The sequence below is a fragment of the Aulonocara stuartgranti genome, assembly GCF_965226115.1.
Source record: "Aulonocara stuartgranti genome assembly, chromosome: 3".
NCBI classification, from domain to species: Eukaryota; Metazoa; Chordata; class Actinopteri; order Cichliformes; family Cichlidae; genus Aulonocara; species Aulonocara stuartgranti.
The window spans coordinates 1,740,966-1,761,848 of NC_138941.1; the positions used below are offsets into that span (position 1 = coordinate 1,740,966).

General features: G+C 42.7%; 2 protein-coding genes across 2 annotated transcripts in view; both read left to right on the top strand.

The window, feature by feature from the left end:
* LOC309700353 (uncharacterized protein) overlaps positions 1-20,883 on the top strand; it is a 165,063-nt gene that overhangs the window by 61,795 nt on the left and 82,385 nt on the right. Inside the window, exons 2-4 of the mRNA XM_082523875.1 lie at positions 2,763-2,888; positions 2,973-3,071; positions 3,141-3,254. Coding sequence (XP_082380001.1) covers positions 2,800-2,888; positions 2,973-3,071; positions 3,141-3,254 — 302 coding nt within the window. The 5' untranslated portion in view covers positions 2,763-2,799. The remainder of the gene's footprint in view (positions 1-2,762; positions 2,889-2,972; positions 3,072-3,140; positions 3,255-20,883) is intronic.
* The window catches only part of LOC309702211 (NLR family CARD domain-containing protein 3-like), a 30,824-nt gene continuing 17,564 nt past the window's right edge, over positions 7,624-20,883 (top strand). The window contains exons 1-4 of the mRNA XM_082526731.1: positions 7,624-7,748; positions 7,900-9,697; positions 14,302-14,475; positions 14,704-14,877. Coding sequence (XP_082382857.1) covers positions 7,712-7,748; positions 7,900-9,697; positions 14,302-14,475; positions 14,704-14,877 — 2,183 coding nt within the window. The 5' untranslated portion in view covers positions 7,624-7,711. The remainder of the gene's footprint in view (positions 7,749-7,899; positions 9,698-14,301; positions 14,476-14,703; positions 14,878-20,883) is intronic.

The following is a 20,883-nucleotide window of genomic DNA, read 5'->3' on the forward strand; positions in this document are numbered from 1 at the left end:
AATAGTTGTATCTGTTTACAAAATGTACAATTTATATTTGCATTTCAAGTTATAAACATTTACCCAACACGTCTGTGGTTTTTTTACAGTAAAAAATACTGCTAGGATTTTAGGTTCTTTGTGTGATTTCAGATCAGTAATAGTTACATTAATAGTAATAGTAACACTAATGCAGTATGTCAGTGAAAAAACAACTAAATTCAGTTGAGCTGAAAAGATACCAAACAAAGCAAGAGGAGGAAAAAATAAAATGAAACAATCTGAGGGTGAAATACAAACATAAACTCAAAGGAGTCACAAATGTCCGGTTGTGTTTCAGACCTCAGAGGGTGAATCCAACAAATCATGAAAAATGAGGTTTACATGTTTGTTCATGACAGTGCAGATTTCTGACATTTTGTGTCATTTAAGCTGCAACAATGTGACTGTTTTCTAACAAAAACAGTGAAACTTAAGTTAGACTTGTGTTTGTAAATGAAGCGCCCCATGTTGTGTAGCTTTCTGGAGTTTATACTTATTGGGCTACATATGTATTTAATATACAGGCTGTACAGTACATAACATCAAAACTCACATGTTTCATGTAACTAAAGTGTGTAATCATGTGGGTACAGACAATAATTAAGTTATAGACTATATTTATATGAAAAACGTGCATACTTACTGCATTTGAATCATTTTAACCACATGTAACCACCTGCATATGTGTTTGGGGGAAAAGGCTTTGATTTTGCCACCCTAAGAAAATTTCTCTAGAGCCGCCCCTGACCATTTCACAGGATTTGCATTTAAAGATGCAACAAGACTAAAATGGTTAGGGTCAGGAGGTCAAAGGTCAGAGCTCCTGTGGGTCTGAGGGCGGCCTCACGCTGGAGAAGGATGAAGGAGTCTGACCTGAGCCAGTGTTTGACATGAACACATCAGCACTGCTGTCAGTGAGCCTAACGACAGCCGTTAGCATCATTTCAGTGTTTCAGTCATAAAAACACTTCCTGTCTCTGTGGTGGTTACAGTGACATCATGCAGTTTGTGCTTTGACCTCCAGAGGGCGACAAATCAGCACAGACAGAGAGCTCCATTCAAACTTTGCTGCCATCAGGAATAATTCTTCAAATATAATCATCAGTGTTTGAGCAGTTATGATATCAGGGACAATCTAGACATGTGTGACAATACTGAACATGTCACATGACACACCTCAAACATCATGTGATCCACTCTCAGTCTGCACTTTCATTCATGACTTCAACAGGTTGAAATGAGCTTTGAAGAAACATCAGTGAAATAAATCTTTCATGGATTCATGTGAGCAGCAGATGAACTTTGTACCAACAACATCTTCAATAACAGAGTCTGAATGAAGCTCAGGTGTTGATGCTGCTCACTGATTGGACGCTTGCTTTCAGCTCTGCTCTCAGTCTTTACTGCACAGGTGAAGGTAGAAAGTGTGACTGGATCTATAGACTGGAAACAGAGAAACATGCTGAACATTTGAAGCTTTGCAGCAGAAATGTTCATGTTACAAATACAGCAGAGCTGATCTGGGATCAGTGTGTTCACACCTGCAGCTACAACAAGGTTTCATGTCTCCACACGTCAGCATGTGAACTTTACTCTGACTCAGTCTGAGCAGTCAGACGGCATATTTTTAAAGTTAACACATCAGCACACACAGAGCTGAGCCCCTCCCACCTGTGCTGAGTTTCAGGTGGAGTCCCGCCTCCTTCCAGGAAGCAGCTCACCTGTGTGTCCGTGTTTAGTGTCCAGGTGTGGAGTGGAGCTTGTTGTTGGTGTGTGAAGAAACTGTAAGTTTGCTTTGTTTCCTCCTTTAACAGTTTGTCTTTAGGAACTTTACTGTTTGTTCAGCTCGTGTTTGATTTCTTCACACAACAAACTGTGTGTGTTTGTATTTCCGGTCTCTCCATTAAAGTCAGTGTGTAATGTTTCCTGGCTAACATCAGCTGTGTGCAGCTTAGTTCAGCACAAATCTGCCGCTCCATAGTTCACGGTAACGGACTCACAGCTGGACCAACGAGGCCGAGTGTGTCCGCCACTCTGAGCTACGTTCGTGTTTGTGTACTTGTAGTTTGTACTTTGAGTTCACTCAGAGCCCACAGAGGACGCAGCGTACGTGATGACGTCACAGCCCTTTACCTCCTTTACTGTCACTGTGATTAATATTTACACACGAGACACCTGCAGAGCTCTGACGCTGAGCTAGCACACAGCATGCTAACGCTAAGCTAACGCTAAGCTAACGCTAACAGTTCTTACAGACACGAGTTAAAAAGCTGCTTTTAGTGTGTGATCAGAGTCCAGGACTGAGAGCAGCAGCAGAGCTGATGGATGATGAATTACTGGATGGAAGAAGCGTCTCATTAGCAGTGAATCAGTGTGTGTGCAGTTCTCTGCAAACTCAGCAGCAAGAATTAGTGTGAAGCTTTAACTCTGCTGATCCTCTTTGAATCCTGGATCAGCTGAAATGTTTAAAATGTTGTTCACACGTGTTGGACTGACTGAAGCTTCCAGTCACAGTGAATCAGTGTGTGTCAGTGAATGCATCGTGTGTGCTTCAGGCTCCATCTAGTGGACTGATAGCAGAGCAGCTGATGGCAGCTTCCTCTGCCTCACACTGCTGTCTGACTGCATCCAGCTGACACTGAGATGAAGCAGGAAAGAAGCAGCTGATATTTGGACAGCACACATGATGAAAGGAGGATTTCAGCTGATGTGCACATGAATGATTTGTGTTTCCTCTGCAGGTAGAAAGTGTGTGTGAGCTGATGTGAATTGAGCAGCATGGATCAGTGTGAGGACAGAGAGGAGGGAGTCCCTCCCTCTAAAAGCACTCTGTGTGGGGAACATGAGAGCCAGACCAAAGCTCAGAGGTGAGATGACCATCTCTAACTGTCCATGACTCTTCTCCATGTCACAGCTCAGCACTCACATCACTGCTGCATCATTCTTCACAGGAACCAGCCTGGACCTCCACCCAGCTCTGTGTCCTGTGAAAGTAACTCAGTCAAAGATGCCATTAAGAGATTTGAGCAAAGACAGTCAGCTGAGAAAAGGTAAGCTAACACCAATAATATCAGCTGATATGTGATGAGAATTTTACTGAAGATTTATAACTTTTTCAGGATCCATCAGAGACTCAAACCTGGACCTCCACCCAGCTCTGTGTCCTTACAGAGTGACGTGTCTTTTGGTCGTCTCATTAATTTTAAAGTCCAGCCTGTGTCTGCTGCAGAGAGGTGAGCTGTTAGTAACATGAACTCTTTGATTAAACTGCTCGATGTTGTTGGATATAAACTACAAACACGTCGTTCCCTCAGTCCCATTTAAACTGTCTTTTAAAACAAGCCTTTGGTTTCTAAACAACTGAAAACCCACTTCAGCAAACAGGAAGTGATCAGAGCGTCCGTCCACTTCCTGTCAGGCCCTGCAAACATTTCATATTGAAGAAAAGTAGCTGACATCTCACATTTTTACTCCACCACATTCAACCATTTTGACATTTTACAGCATGAAACTCTTGTCACATGACTCCTGTTATGTTATAGAGTCATGTGACCACCAGGGAGGGATTTGTATGGATGAAACACATTCAAATCAATCTGATTCATCAATGGAAACATTTTTGGTGTAAATGCAGCAACACTGAAAACGCTGAAGATAAAAACACAACAGATGAAATATGAACAAATCGAGGCTTTGAATACACGTGTGTGTGTTTGAGACACAGAGATAAATGGATTGTGTGTCTGTCCTATTGCTGCGTGAGGGTTTTATTGTAGATTTTGTGCGTGTACACTTTTGACCACGAAGGTGTTGAAAGGGCGTAAAACAGTTGGAGGCACCAGAGTGAACACTAGTGCTGTCAGTAGATTAAAACATGACTAATTAATGACACAATCTTCTGTCATTAATCCTGATTAATCACAATTACTTGATCAATAGCTGCAGTTACATTTTCCAACTTTATATTTAAGCCTGTAACAGACGTTTACACCATATAATGAAGTCAATGCAGAATAAACACAAAGAATGTTAAACGCTTCAATTCAAAGAGACTTTGAATAGTTTTCAGTCTTTAACTCAGCTTCTCTGCTGTAAATACAACTTTGTAACAAACATATATACTAAAAGCTAAGTGTGCACTAATATATAATCATATATAATCTATATTACTGCTGTTAATGAAAATGTTTAATCAGACTCATCACAGGGTTACTGTGGATTCATTTGGATTAATCACCATTAAACATCATTTTTAATGTAAACGAATCAAATTTCATTTCATGAGCAAACAGACTCGAGAGAAAAGGGCAAATTTACACACTTAACATGTTTATTGAACATGTAAACATTGATTAACCTCCTGAATGAGCCGACCCCCCCAGGGACAGTCCTGCATGCTAATGATGGGCTCTGCTCTGTACCTGCAGGATTCTGTCAGCCACAAACTCCTCAGCTGATCCTGAATCTGAGCCCATCTGTCAAACAATCATTTTCTTCACAGGTCTGTGGAGGTGGCACTGATCCTGCAGCAGTCTAACACTCTCTGTCACTCTTCTTCAAGTCTTTGACACGAGGAACCAAAACTATGTCATTAACAACACTAACAGGTCTGCAGTTTGTCCACTTGGCAGTTGTGTCATCAGTGCTTTGCATTGTTGTGATATTTTAAGCTGGAAGTGCTTCGGTGAAAAGAAAATTCCTTCTGTCACGATGTGCAGAATCCTTCATGTTGGTCGGCTGGTCCGTCTTGTTATTTTTTTAATGCTCAAACTTTTCATCGGGAGGTCAGTGTGTGTTTGTCATCTTCCATATTGAGCTGATTGGTTCAGCTGCCGTCACTAACAGATGTGCTGCACATCTGCACGTGTGCAAAGGTAACTCTACTCGGACAAACTGCTCGAAGTGCGTTGATAGAAACATTTCAGGGATTTTGAGTCGTTCTGCTCTCCAGATGTGTCGTGTTAAAGGTTTTTATCATGTTAATCATGATAACAGATGAACCCCTAACCCTACATGTTAATGTTGACAGCACTGGTAAATCCTTTTTAAGGTTCTTCTGTCAGATCATTGATTAGACTCGACTCCAAATACGAGACTCAGAAAACTCAAATGAAAACTCAAATCAAAGCAATGAGAAAAGGACTTCTTGTGTTAGAATGAAAACATATGGAAGTGGTCAGGTTTCAAACACTCGATGAATCTACTGCACAGTTACATTCAGGGACCTTTGGCCTCCTGAGAGCATTAGTTGATGGTTCATCACAGTTTTCTCAAAGTTTCCTCTGAGCTTCTGCAGCATCATCACTTCCATCACTGATGAAAGAAAGTTCATAGAAAACAGAAAATATATCTTCAGAATCTGAGAGTCTAAAACTTGACAGACTTGATTCAGATGAAGTTATTTGAGCAGAAACTCCTGGATCTTTATCCTGTGTTGATCTAATCCTTCATGGTTCCTCCACAGAGTGGACCAGCAGAGCTCAGAGGTTCCCAGTGGTCAGTCTGCCCAGCAGCATCAAACACAGCTGGACTCCCTATTTATGGTCTGTACATGTACAACAACTACTTTATTATTAATAATAATGCATTTATTTATAGGTCCCTTTCAGAACACCAAGGACTCTGTGGACTAAACGACCAAAAGAAACAAACTTTGAAATCAGACGGTGCAAATGTGATCACAGGGAAACGTTTTAAACATCGAGGCTTTAAACAGAAACCAAAGTGAAACAGTTTGTAGTCGAGATCAGTGGGAATGAAGCTGAATAACTGTTTCTTCAATAACTTTGAGCTCTTAAAAAACAAAAACTAGCTGAAAGTCTGGCTGCTCTTATGAAAAGTACAGAGAAATTATGGGTCGCTCAACACTTGTGCACAATATAAGAGTTTAAATAAATCTGAAGAATAACTCAAAGTCCTACAATCATACTGATAAAGTCATCTACAGCTAACTATCCAAGTGGATTTGTTTAAGACAGCTCCATCTGCTGGTGGCCCTCTGCAGGTGCATGAAAGGGGCGTGTTTATATTGAAAGTAGTAGAGAAAGTAAACCCCACGGGAAGGAGGAGGACTCTCAGCAGCTTCCAGCTCATATTCAGACATTTGACTTCTCACTGAAAGCAGCAAGTTTGAGTGTCTGTACCTTAGTTAGAAGAGATAACATGTCAGTAGTAATTAGAGTTGATTGAGCAATGCTGTCCTTGTAATGTAGTTTATGATTTTTATGGACAAGTCCAGTTTTTCTGTAGAGCCTCTCAAGTTGGTGACAGCAGCAGTGGAAGTTCACGTGTAAACCAGAGCAGCAAATCAGGTCCAAATGTGTTGTTCACAGTGAGTGGGATCATCATTGGCTGCTATGTTAACCTCCTGCAGCAGGATGTGTTTGGTCAGAGAATGGATAGATCACTAAGTCATTGTTGAGTTTAGGGAGACAGTAGACAGTTGGAGGAGGTTCAGCCAGTTGACACACAGTAGATAAAATAACTGAAGGCAGGAGCAGACACCTGTATGACTTTCCACCTCTCACATAGATTATTTCCCTGGGCAGCGCCACAGGGCTGGTAGATGTAAACAAAGCTGGAGGAGAGGATTTATTCATCTGAGAAAAGTCACAGAGTTGTGTCTTGATGCTCAATCATCCAGGTACGTAAATCCCAAAAAGCTTGATTCTGTTCATCTGGATGTTTTCAGTGGGAGAAACGTTTCATCATCATCAGGTGACTTCTTCAGTCTCAGCTGACTGCAGGTTTCAATCTCATAAACAGGACATTTGTATGACTGAAACCAGCCCACTGAAGGAACAATGGGCTGGGAGGTCAGTTCATTGATCATTGGTACGCATATTGTCAGGACCATTGATCAATGGTTGTTGATCAATGGTCATGAGTCCAGTTCACAGAGAGCTGGGGAATGGCTGCAATCACAGCATTGTAAGATGGTGACAGTTGTACCCTTAGGCCCCTCCTCCATTCAGAGATGGTCTTTCCTTTTCACATAAATGGCCTCCTTGACTCCGCCCTCAAACCAGCGTTCACATTTACTCAGGACCTTCTTGATGTGAAGTTCTTCTGCTTCCCTGGCTGCTGTGTCTGTGGGGATGGTGTTTGTTCTGTGTTGTAGTGTCCTGATGACGCCCAGTTTGTGCCCCAGTGGATGATGAGAGTCAAACCTTAAATACTGATCTGTATGTGTAAACAGAGTGAACCTTTAAGACCAGTTGTCTGTACGATCAACTCAGTCACCTGAAACATCTCCAAGTTTCTGGCTTTGATCATCAACCTGTTGGTAGTTCAGCTCTGAACACCAGTGAAATGTTTCTCCCACTGAAATCGCTGCATTCATATGAACAGCATCAACGTTTTGGGATCGTGGAGTTGTGGACAAAGTCTCAGTTAATCAGATAAAGTCAAACCTATAATTGGTAAAGAGTTCGCGGATGATATGCCCCTTGATGGTAAAGAAGTGGATGTTGTGTGGACTAAAGTTCAGAGTGGTGGGTCATTCATAAATATTCTGTTCCAGCTGCTGGAGGACAACATCATCACTTTTGTGAAGAACGAGCTGAAGAAGATCCAGAAGGCTCTGAATCCAAATAAGCCCCAGTGCTTGGAGTTTCAGAGGGAGGATGATGAGCAGAGGAGAAACAGCAGAGAGGCATTTGTGAAGATCACAGTGGACTTCCTGAGGAGAATGAAGCAGGAGGAGCTGGCTGACCGTCTGCAGAGACGTAAGAGGATTTATCTAAAGATTTAAGCTGCTGGATAAATGAGACACTTGTGACACCAGTGTGTTCAGTCATTTCTCAGTGGGTCAGAAATTGTCATCAGCATTTTGTAAAATATGATTGTTAAAGTTGTATTTTTATTATTATTATTCAGAACTTCCAGCTGCTGTTTGTCATCGTAACCTTAAATCCACCCTGAAGAAGAAGTTCCAGTGTGTGTTTGAGGGCATCGCTAAAGCAGGAAACCCAACCCTCCTGAATCAGATCTACACAGAGCTCTACATCACAGAGGGAGGGACTGCAGAGGTCAATGATGAACATGAGGTCAGACAGATTGAAACAGCATCCAGGAAACCAGACAGACCAGAAACAACAATCAGACAAGAAGACATCTTTAAAGCCTCACCTGGAAGAGACGAACCAATCAGAACAGTGCTGACAAAGGGAGTGGCTGGCATTGGGAAAACAGTCTTAACACAGAAATACAGCCTGGACTGGGCTGAAGACAAAGCCAACCAGGACATCCAGTTCATATTTCCATTCACTTTCAGAGAGCTGAATGTGCTGAAAGAGGAAAAGTTCAGCTTGGTGGGACTTGTTCATCACTTCTTTACTGAAACCAAAGAAGCAGGAATCTGCAGCTTTGAAGACTTCCAGGTTGTGTTCATCTTTGATGGTCTGGATGAGTGTCGACTTCCTCTGGACTTCCACAAAACTACAATCCTAACTGACCCTAGAAAGTCCACCTCAGTGGATGTGCTGCTGATAAACCTCATCAGGGGGAAACTGCTTCCCTCTGCTCGCCTCTGGATAACCACACGACCTGCAGCAGCCAATCAGATCCCTCCTGACTGTGTCGGCATGGTGACAGAGGTCAGAGGGTTCACTGACCCACAGAAGGAGGAGTACTTCAGGAAGAGATTCAGAGATGAGGAGCAGGCCAGCAGGATCATCTCCCACATCAAGACATCACGAAGCCTCCACATCATGTGCCACATCCCAGTCTTCTGCTGGATCACTGCTACAGTTCTGGAGGATGTGCTGGAAACCAGAGAGGGAGGACAGCTGCCCAACACCCTGACTGAGATGTACATCCACTTCCTGGTGGTTCAGGCCAAAGTGAAGAAGGTCAAGTATGATGGAGGAGCTGAGACAGATCCACACTGGAGTCCAGAGAGCAGGAAGATGATGGAGTCTCTGGGAAAACTGGCTTTTGATCAGCTGCAGAAAGGAAACCTGATCTTCTATGAATCAGACCTGACAGAGTGTGGCATCGATATCAGAGCAGCCTCAGTGTACTCAGGAGTGTTCACACAGATCTTTAAAGAGGAGAGAGGACTGTACCAGGACAAGGTGTTCTGCTTCATCCATCTGAGTGTTCAGGAGTTTCTGGCTGCTCTTCATGTCCATCTGACCTTCATCAACTCTGGACTCAATCTGCTGGAACAACAACAAACAACCTCCCAGAAGTCTGAAACAGGAGAATCTGCAGAGAAACACTTCTACCAGAGTGCTGTGGACAAGGCCTTAGAGAGTCCAAATGGACACCTGGACTTGTTCCTCCGCTTCCTCCTGGGTCTTTCACTGCAGACCAATCAGGCTCTCCTACGAGGTCTGCTGACACAGACAGGAAGTAACTCACAGACCAATAAGAAAACAGTCCAGTACATCAAGGAGAAGCTCAGTAAGAATCTGTCTGCAGAGAAAAGCATCAATCTGTTCCACTGTCTGAATGAACTGAATGATCGTTCTCTAGTGGAGGAGATCCAACAGTCCCTGAGATCAGGAAGTCTCTCCACAGATGAACTGTCTCCTGCTCAGTGGTCAGCTCTGGTCTTCATCTTACTGTCATCAGAAGAAGATCTGGATGTGTTTGACCTGAAGAAATACTCTGCTTCAGAGGAGGCTCTTCTGAGGCTGCTGCCAGTGGTCAAAGCCTCCAACAAAGCTCTGTAAGTAAACATGAACTCATCGCTTCATTCTTAAAATCATGGGAAATAAATCAGAGGTGCTCAGTTCAAAGAACACTACCACTTTAGAAAAATTAAAAAATAGTCACTAAAATAGTCATGATACTTTAAATATTTCTCTCCAGCAGGACATGTCAGCATTTCTGAAATATTTTTGTCTTCAACTCGAATCAAAGCACAATCCAGATCCAGCCTATAAGAACATGAGCTCTGATCCTTCAGCCCCTCTGACAGGTTTATTATCCTCAAGTTGTTCACTTGTCTCCAACAACCAGGAGTCTAGCTCTGTTTTTTAAAGCAAATACTTGAGCTTCCAGACTGCACCTACATCGTTTTCAGATGTTCTTATTTTAAGGTCTGGTTTGTGTCTCATCTTTATTGCAATCCCCCATGTCTCTCTGTTTTTCAAATATAAATCTGTTACCTCGGTGTGGCCAGAATAACATGGTGAACCCAAAATACAGACAAAGGTGAAGGAACTGAATATTACTAGACGTGAAGGCTTTATTTACACACAGGAACTTGACACTTGGAATTTTTTAACATGAACTGTGAACTATGGCGGAAGTCAAGCACTTGAAGCTGTGAGCATGAAGTGGGCTCTGTGGTAGGTTTCCGGAAATGGGTCTTGGTTGATGGTAATCTGAGTCACTGTGACAGAGGTAGAGCAGCATCAGAAAGATCACTGGTGGAGGTTACAGTAAGTGAACGAGGTTATCTTCAATGTCTTATTTGGGGTTTCTGTAGCTCAGGAGGTAAAGCTGGTCTGATCTGACCTACTGATCAGAAGGTTGGTGGTTCGATCCCTGGCTCCTCCAGTCTGCATGTCAAGTATCCTTGGGCAAGATACTAACCCCAACTTGCTCTCCGATGCATCCATCAGAGTATGAATGTGCGTGAATGTACTTAGAAAGCACTAAGTTCAGATAAAGTGTTTGTGAGGATGGGTGTGATTGGGTGGATGTGGCATGTTGTATAGAGCGCTTTGAGTACTCCGGGAGAGTAGAAAAACGCTATATAAGAATCAGTCCATTTACCATTTACTTGTCAGCAGTCGGAAAGCAACTTGGGGAAGGCAGGTGGTGAGGTCTGGGTGAGTACTTGTTAGCTTTGAATCCAGGCAAAGTGGTCCAGTAAGTCTAAGAGACGAAAGGCATTAATGTGGCTGTGAGTGAATCAAGAAGACCAGCATCCAGGAAAACGTGACTGAACTGCAAGGGTGAGTAGATGATCCGAGGATTAGGAGGTTAGCAGAGTTATTGGGAGTGCTGATGTTATATTCAGCCTAGTAGATTACTGTCAGGTGTGGACAATGGACAGGCTGACCAGGCTTCACCCAAAGGCAGAAACCAGAGTCTAGTGGGAAACCACCGCCGCTCACACAGACCATGACAGCAGCATGACCCCCCCCAAAGCATTCTCTTTCACTTGGCATCATTTACCTCTCCCTTCTCCAATTTCTGATGTGTCCACCTTTGCAATGATAACTGTGATCAGGGTGAACCAAAAAGGTGCCGTGGTGAACAGATACTTAAGTTTGGTGAATGCAGTTTCAGCTTTGGGGGACCAGATGCATGCTGAGACTTGAGTGGTGCAGCTACCTGACTATAGTTTAAAATGAACAGTCTATAAAAATTTGCTATTCCCAAAACCCATTGGAGATGCTTCTTGAATCTACAATGGGTACAAGGGGTAGGCCACTCTGTTAAAGCTTTCACATTTGCCAGATCCGTCTTCACCTGCCCCCGTGCCAAAATGTAACTGAAAAAAGTTATTGATGAGGAATGGAATTCACACTTTTTTGCTTTGACATAAGGTTTATTCTCCAGCAAACGTTGGAAAAATAGCATGGACATGAGACTGATGTTCCTCGCAGGTTTTGGGAAAAATGAGGATATCATCCAGATACACCAATACGAACCTGTCAAGGAATTCCCGGAGGACATCGTTAACTAATCTTGAAACATTGCGGGAGCATTAGTTAACCCAGGCGGCATGACCAAATACTCGTAGTCCCCCAATGGCATGTTTAAAACGGTCTTCCACTTGTCTCCCTGATTGATCTGGAAAAAGTGGTAAGCGTTGCGGAGGTGGGGTTTTGTAAACCCTGTGGCGCTGTGAAATGGCCTGAAAGCAGAGCTAATGAGGTAATAGGTACTTATTCTTGATGGTAATATCACTGAGGCCCCTGAAGTAAATGCATGGCCAGAGAGAGCCATCCTTTTTCCCCACAAAAAAGAAGTTCCAACTTGAGATGACAATCGTTGGATTATGCCTGCACCGAGGGATTCCTTAATGTACTTTTCCATAGCCGCACACTCAGGTCTAAGCAGGTTATACAGCCAGCTAGAAGGCCGGGTGGAGCCAGAGAGTAGTTCTATGGTGCTGTCCTGTGGTTTGTGAGGTGGCAGTGAAAGCGCTTTACTTTTGCTAAATACTTCCTGAAGATCATGACATTTGGTGGGGACAGAGGAGAGATCTAAAACAGTCTCAGTGTTGGTTGATGGTTCCACAGGTTCCGGTGGACGGGCAGAAACAAGGCAATTTGAATGACAGAACAGACTCTAACTGATTACCCTCTGACCTGACCAGTCTAAGTGGGGGTTATGTAATTCTAGCCAAGGAAACCCGAGTATGAGTGGTTTGTGAGGTGCATGAAAAGCAAAAAAGGTAAGTGTTTTCTTGTGATTGCCAGGGGAGACAGGCTCTGTGCGCTGAGTTGTGTGAGGGGACACTCGGTTATTTAATGACTTAGTGGGAATGGGTGGATTAAGGGGGCATAGAGGGATGTTTAACTGTCTCGCTAACTCAGACTCCATGAGGTTCTGATTGAACAAGAGCCTGAAAGGTCTGGTTAAGTAGAACAGAGAGTTGGAGTTGCAATCTGGGTTTTTATGTTTGTGTGAGTATCCTCCACCCTTATCCCTGAACTTTCCAGTGGGCAGACCCTGGTGTGGAATCGAAAACAGACAGGTTCATCACGAGAAGCAAGCTGATCTTTCATGGTTTGATTTAATGACTGAAAAACATACAGCGGACGGTGGTTAGCACTGTTGCCGCACAGCAAGAAGGTCCTGAGCAAAAGTCTTTACAAACTCAACCAGGAAATCATCATGCGAGCAGAAAGAAAGAGGATGAGCAGATAGGTAAGCAAGAGAAACCCGCCAGCGTCCCAGGTTTCCAGAGAAGGTTCAGGTTCTAGGTACCTGAAATGGGATGTAATTCAATTCAATTCAATTTTATTTATATAGCGCCAAATCACAACAGTCACCTCAATGCGCTTTATATTGTACAGTAGATCGTACAGTAATAGATACAGAGAAAAACCCAACAATCATATGACCCCCTATGAGCAAACACTTTGGCGACAGTGGGAAGGAAAAACTCCCTTTTAACAGGAAGAAATTTTTGGTGTCAAAGTCAAAGCACAGATCCACCCAGTCTCTGTATTTCAGCTTATTTCCTTTATACACACATTTAACAGGAACAGTTTCAGACAGCTAGTGTTTACCTGACATTACCTGCGTACCTCACAGTTTGCAGGTAATGGGCATAATAATTACTGAACAGAGACATCCTGCTGTGAACTTTGTTGCTGTGGATCTAAAATGTAAAAATACATCTGAGAAGATTTCTAATCATGATTTTATGAGCCCCCAAAGTTTGATTCTGTTCATCTGGACGTAGCGCTCTCAGCGGGAGAAACATTTTGTCACTCATCAAGATGACTTCTTCAGGCTCAGCTGACTGCAGCTTTCCCCAATCTTATAAAGAGTACATCTGCATAATGACTCAAACCTAATGGTCAAGGAACTGACCTCCCAGCCTTATTGTTCCTTCAGTGGGCTGGTTTCAGTCATTATGCAAATGTACTTTTTATAGGGTTGGAAACCAGAAGTCAGCTGAGACTGACGAAGTCACCTGGATGAGTGACGAAATGTTTCTCCCACTGAAAGCGCTACGTCCAGATGAACAGAATCAACTTTTGGGATTTACTAACCTGGATGATTGAGCATGGATCAAGACGGGTTTTTATGAGGTATACAGTTTCTTATAATTTCTAAACCAGAAGGTTGAGGAGATGGAGCTCATGATAACTGGCTACTGCCCTTCAGCGTGCTTTATGAAATCATCCAATCAAAATAAAGTTGGCCTTTAGGGAGAGCTGGGCTTTAAAGGGGAATGAGCCAAAGCAGCTTTTAGACAGAAAATGAAATGAGAGTCCAGGATGTGATACATTATTTATAACTACATTTACAGTAATCACACATATTAGAATTAATAAAGTGACCAGCAGTACTGTAGTAAGTGTAATACTGCAGTACTCACAGGCCTGTGCCAGCAGACACTGAACTACTGTCACTAAATCAACCTGCTCTTCACTGGTTTCCATTTACATACATTGGAATAATTGTGTTTAATTTGAAATATTTTTCTTCCGTTACACTTAAATTCTTGAACATTTTTTTATTTAATTGTGCATTGTAGTGTACTCATTTGTACACATTTGATTACTTAGATTCAACATATAAAGAGATTTTATTTGATAATAAATATTATTGTTTTGTTGTTGTTATTTTTTTCAGGCTGAGCAGCTGTAACCTGTCAGAGAAAGTCTGTACAGATTTGTTGTCAGTGGTCAGCTCCCAGTCCTGTAGTCTGAGAGAGCTGGACTTGAGTACCGACAGCCTGAAGGCTTCAGCAGTAAAGCTTCTGTCTGCTGCAGTGGAGAGTCCACACGCCAAACTGAATATTCTGAGGTCTGACCGATTTGTATTCTTTTTTCTTTTGTTTGTTTGTTTTGTTTTGTTTTTAACTGAGAAAATAAATCCAGCAATTTAAACAGTAGAGGTAAACTTGATCAATTTACTGTTGTTTCGTACCACATCTGCTCAGCATAAAACAACAAGGATTCTTAAAATATAAGATTAGTTATTGCACCCTGATTACACTTTAACATCAGTCTTTGTTCATGTTTTCATTTTCAGACTCAACGTCTGTGAACTTCTAGCGGAAAACTGTGAAGCTGTGTCCTCAATGCTCAGCTCTCAGTCCTCTACTCTGACAGAGCTGGACCTGAGTATCAAAAATGTGCAGGATTCAGGAGTGAAGATTCTGTCTGCTGGACTACAAAGTTTAAAGTGTAAACTAAATACTCTGAGGTCAGATCAATTGACATTTTGTTTTTTTTTAAATGAACCAATTAAACATTTTATTCAAGGCTTCCGGTTCCGGCGCTCGTGGGGATGGACACCTAGTACGAGAGCTCTCGACTGAAACTTATTAAAACTGCCCCAAGTAAATTAATACACTATCTAAGTGCACATAAAGAGGAAAAAGGGGTTTAAATGATGTCCAGAAAGAACAAAATAGCTAAGAAGTTAACGTTTGAAAACGTGGAAGATGGCAATGTGCAGCTAACAGAAGGGGCTAACGTTAGCCCCTATAGGGCTAGCCGAGGCCACTCTCCCACTCCTAGCCGCGAGGATTCTGGGACAGAAGATGAGGTTGACCCAGCAAGTTTGACGCTGATACTGAAAGAACTGAGAGGCGTTGGGAAAGAGGTGAAAGAATTTCGAAAAGACACGAAAGCGCAACTGGTGGAAATAAGGGGTGAGTTGGATAAAGCCAATGCGCGGCTTAATGATGTGGAAACCAGGGTTGCAGAACACAAAGATAAGCTCCAGAACACAGACGAGATTTTGTCTGAGATACTAACAATGCAATTCAATTTTATTTATATAGCGCCAAATCACAACAAAAGTCACCTCAAGGCACTTCATAAATACAGAGAAAAACCCAACAATCATATGACCCCCTATGAACAAGCACTTTGGCGACAGTGGGAAGGAAAAACTCCCTTTTAACAGAAAGAAACCTCTGGCAGAACCAGGCTCAGGGAGGGGCGGGGCCATTTGCTGTGATTGGTTGGAGTGAGAGAAGGAAGACAGGATAAAGACATGCTGTGGAAGAGAGACAGAGGTTAATAACAGATATGATTCAATGCAGAGAGGTCTGTTAACACATAGTGAGTGAGAAAGGTGACTGGAAAGGAAAAACTCAATGCATCATGGGAATCCCCGGCAGCCTACGTCTATTGCAGCATAACTAAGGGAGGATTCAGGGTCACCTGGTCCAGCCCTAACTATATGCTTTAGCAAAAAGGAAAGTTTGAAGCTGATCTTCAAAGTAGAGAGGGTGTCTGTCTCCTGAACTCAAACTGGGAGCTGCTTCCACACCCAGTCCAACATAGCCAGGCTTTCTTTGCTGCTTTGACAAAACCTCAAATCCCAGTCAGAGATGATGAGCATCATCACAGTGATGATCATTTCTCTATTAACCCAGGCTTTCTGCTACAGGATCTGTGCACGCTCAGAAAACAAGGAGACCTTTAAACATAATTTCACTAAATGGATGGATTGAGCTCAGCCTACAGATGAACTGGTGCCAGAGATCATAAAGAACATCAAACAGTCAAATTCAACACTTTTAATGGAAATATGAGATTAATCTTAAAAGTAGAGATAGTGTCTGTCTCCTGAATCCAAACTGGAAGCTGGTTCCACAGAAGAGGGGCCTGAAAACTGAAGGCTCTGCCTCCCATTCTACTTTCAAATACTCTAGGAACAACAAGTAGGCCTGCAGTGTGAGAGCGAAGTGCTCTAATGGGGTGATATGGTACTACAAGGTCATTAAGATAAGATGGGGCCTGATTATTTAAGATCTTGTATGTGAGGAGCAGGATTTTGAATTCAATTCTGGATTTAACAGGAAGCCAATGAAGGGAAGCCAATACAGGAGAAATCTGCTCTCTCTTTCTAGTCCCTGTCAGGACTCTTGCTGCAGCATTTTGGATTAACTGAGGCTTTTCAGGGAGTTTTTTGGACATCCTGATAATAACGAATTACAATAGTCCAGCCTGGAAGTAATAAATGCATGAACTAGTTTTTCAGCGTCACTCTGAGACAGGATATTTCTAACTTTAGAGATGTTGCGCAAATGGAAGAAAGCATGCAGGAAAAGTTTCAAACAAAACTAACATCACTGGAGGCTTACTCGAGGAGGGAGTCGCTCAGACTGTACAGGGTGCCGGAGGGAGAAGAATCGGGAGCTCCATCTATGGCCCACTTTGTGGAGAAGCTACTCCGGGAGAATCTCGCCATCCCACCATCAACACCGTTACAAATTCAGAGAGCACACAGAGTGTTATCATTACTCCCTCCGGACGGCTCCCAACCCAGATCGATCCTGGTAAAATTCCTGTGCTTCACGGTTAAAGAAGAAGTGCTGAGGCTCGCTTGGCAAAAGAAAGGTTTTATGTTGAATTCCAGCAAGATCAACCTCGACCACGATTACCCCCCTGAGATCATGGCTTTGAGGAAGGAGTATGCAGAGGCACGAAAGGTCCTAAAAGAGAAGAATGTACGGTTTAGGACCCTCTACTCAGCGCGCCTTAAGTTTTTTTTCGAAGAAGGAGTGAAAACCTACAACACGGTGGAGGAGGCAACGGCTGACCTGGCGAGTCGGGGCCTGCCGGTAAAGGTGATTACACCACCGGCAACCCCCAGAGAAAAACTACAAAGATGCCCGCTGTGGCGGGGAGTTGGTGGTCGGCGTCCGCGTCAGATCCGAGGAGCTGCGGGATATAGAGAGAAGCTGCAAGTATACAGACGTGAAGAGAACGAATTTAATGTTATGTATTAGCTATGGACAACATGGTGAAATATGGTTACTGTCGAGCTAAAATGGGTGGGGCTTCTCGTGCTGTGAGTGACGTCGCAGTGGAAAGCCCCCTAACTCAGGGAGTAATAAGGGGTTTCCCTTCAAGTTGTGAGGGTGTCAGTGGAAGTGCTCCACTGTCAGAAGCCAGCTTAGGAGCTTTCAAGCTCCAGTTATGTTCAAATGTTTTCAGTTCATTCCTAACTTTTTTCACTTGTTACTGTTTTAAGAGGGGGTTGCCTGCTGCTATTGAGTTTATGCGCTGTGGTAACTTAATATATCTTTATGGGAAGTGAGTCAGTGAAAGTAATCTCTTTTAATGTTAACGGGGTTCTGAACGTGATTAAGATGAATAAGATACTGTCCAAACTAAGGAAGGAGAAGGCCCCGATTGCATTACTTCAGGAGACACACATGAACCAAGTAGATCACTTGAGATTGAAAAGAAAGGGTTTTAAATATGTATTCTCCTCTTCCGTTAAGTCCAAACACAAGAGGGGTGTGGCTACACTTATCTCTGGTACTCTTAACTATGAACATATCTAAGAACTCTGTGACGAGGAAGGCAGATTGGTTAGAATAACAGAATGGATAGAGGGGTCTGAAATCACAATTTTAAATGTTTATGCTCCCCCTGGGAGCGATTGGCTATTCTATAGGAATATATTTGATTTATTGGTGGATTCTCAGGGGATAGTTGTCTGTGGGGGGGTTTTAACTTTAGACTTGACCCTAAACTAGACTCCTCCTCCCCAACCAACCAGGTAACAGCACTTACTAGAAAAGTCAATTCCTATATGGTAGAGATGGGGATAATAGATGTATGGAGGGACCGCTACGCATCTACCAGAAATTTCACTCATTACTCTGGTTCCTTTAAAGTGTATGCAAGGCTGGACTACTTTTTTATGTTTAAAGTTGATAGGTTTAGGGTCAAAGACTGTGACATATTAACAAGAGATCTATCTGACCACAGTCCTATCTCTCTATCTTTGCAGGTGGCTAGGAAAAAATGTACCACACTGTGGAAATTGTTATCGCACCTTAATGATCCTGCCATAGTTTCCAAATTAAAGGTAGACATTAAAGAATTTCTAGAGGTTAATGACACAGGAGAGGTATCTCCAGCTATTCTTTGGGATACGCTCAAAGCGGTAATGAGAGGTACATTAATTTCTATCGCCTCCCACTTAAAGAGAATCAAAGGGCAAAAATTAGCAGAACTACAGGCAAATTTAAAGTTGAAAGAATAGGAAGACATAAACACCGCAAATCCTACTCTGAAGCAGGATATCATGAAAATACAGGATGAAATTAATGATATTTACACCCAGGAGGCCCAAAATAACTTAATTTTTTTGAGGCAAAAATACTATGAGACAGGAGGGAAATCTGCAAAATATCTGGCAAATAAATTACGCAAACAACTAGAGGAAAGTACGATATACCAAATCAAGGACCCCAAGACTAATATTCTGGAATCAAAATTAGAAGACATTCAGAAATGTTTTGAGACCTTCTTTAGGGAGCTGTACTCACAGCCCAATGCTACGGAGGAGAATTGTACTGATGCCTTTCTTAGCTCTCTAGAATTACCTTCACTCCCGTCTCTCAAAAATGAGCTTCTAACACATCCCATTTTAGTGGAAGAAATTAATGCTTTTTCCAGATTAAAACCAGGTAAGGCAGTTGGGCCGGACGGGTTCAGTTCTCAGTGGTATCGCACCCTGAGGGCAGATCTAGTCCCCACATTGCTGAAGTCATTTAACTACATCCTACAGGAGGGAGAAATCCCACCCTCCTGGAGGGAGGCAACTATTTCAATTATCCCAAAAGAGGGGAAAGATAAACGAGAATGTGGTACCAATCAGTGTCCTTAACTTGGATTACAAACTATTTACTTCTATTCTTGCTCGTAGACTGGAGAAGTTTTTACCTGACCTCATCGATTTAGATCAGACTGGTTTCATTCACTATAGACAAACAACTGACAACATTAGGAGAATATTACACATCTCTACTCAAATTTACAGTAAATCGGGATAATGAGAAAAATAAGTACCTGGGAATATATTTGACTGCGGACCTCTCGCTGCTCTTTCAGGCAAACTACGAGCCAATATCTGCAAGTATAAAAGCTGATTTGCACAGATGGAATCTGGTCCCCTTTATGCGTCTCAGCTCCCGGGTAACCGCAATCAAGATGGACACGCTCCCCAGACTGCTTTATCTTTTTAGAAACTTGCCAATAGAAGTGAGCGATTACCAATTTATTGAGTGGGACAAATGGATCTCCAGATTTATCTGGCAGGGCCGAAAGCCAAGGATTAAATATGCTACCCTCCAGCTCCCCAAGGAAAAGGAAGGACTGGGTCTCCCCTGCCTCAGGAATTACTATTATGTCGCTCAAATAACCCCCCTCTTATATTGGTGTAACAAAACATACACGGCTAGGTGGAAGGAACTGGAGTCCAGCCTGTTGGACCGATTCCCCCTACAAGCTGTAATGGCAGATAAGGGTCTAATGTGCCGGCTGGAAAAGCTGGGGAACCCCTGGTTAACCCACACCCTCCAAGTTTGGCAGAAGGTAATCAACATCTGTGGGATACACAAAATGCTAAAAATCTTCAGGTGGGTTGCTTTCGACTCGGATTTTATTCCAAACAGACACGACTCTAACTTTGAAGCATGGATATCCTATGGCCTTACGACATTCCTCTCTCTTACTCATAGAAATATTGTGCTCAGATTTGAGGCCTTACGGGACGATCACAACCTGACAAAATACAACTTTCATAGAAACTTACAGCTGAGATCATATATTGATCATGAATGCAAACTGTCCGACTTCAATGATGCTGAGTCGCATTTTTTCCTCATCCTGAAAAATGCCACAACCATGACCCCTACTAAATCTATTTCTAAACTATACAAAGCCCTCTCTAGTGCCAGCAAGGATAATACTTTATACACTAAGGATAAATGGGAAAGGGAATCAGGGATTGCTATTTCTGTGGGGGAGTGGGAAAATGTTTTGTACTGCCAGTGGTCCACGTCCAGTTCTATGAGCTGGAAGGAACATGGCTGGAAGAATATTATTAGGTACTTCAAGACTCCATATCAGGAGAGGTACAAAGGGGCTTATATGCAATGCTGGAGACAATGCGGCTCGACTGTTGCTAACCATTTTCATGTCTTTTGGGACTGTCCCAAGTTAAAAAACGTTCAGGTCTCCTTAAGTGCAGTCTTTAACGTTCAAATACCTTTAGATTTTAAGGTTTTATACATGGGTTTGGTCCCCTTTCTGGAATGTAGGAGTGAGATTAAGTTAGTGCAATTACTCTTGGTGGCAAGTAAAAAAACAATTACTAGAAGATGGTTAAGCCCAGCCCAGCCTACCCTAGACGACTGGTTTGGGATCATTTTAGAGATATTTAGGATGGAAAAAC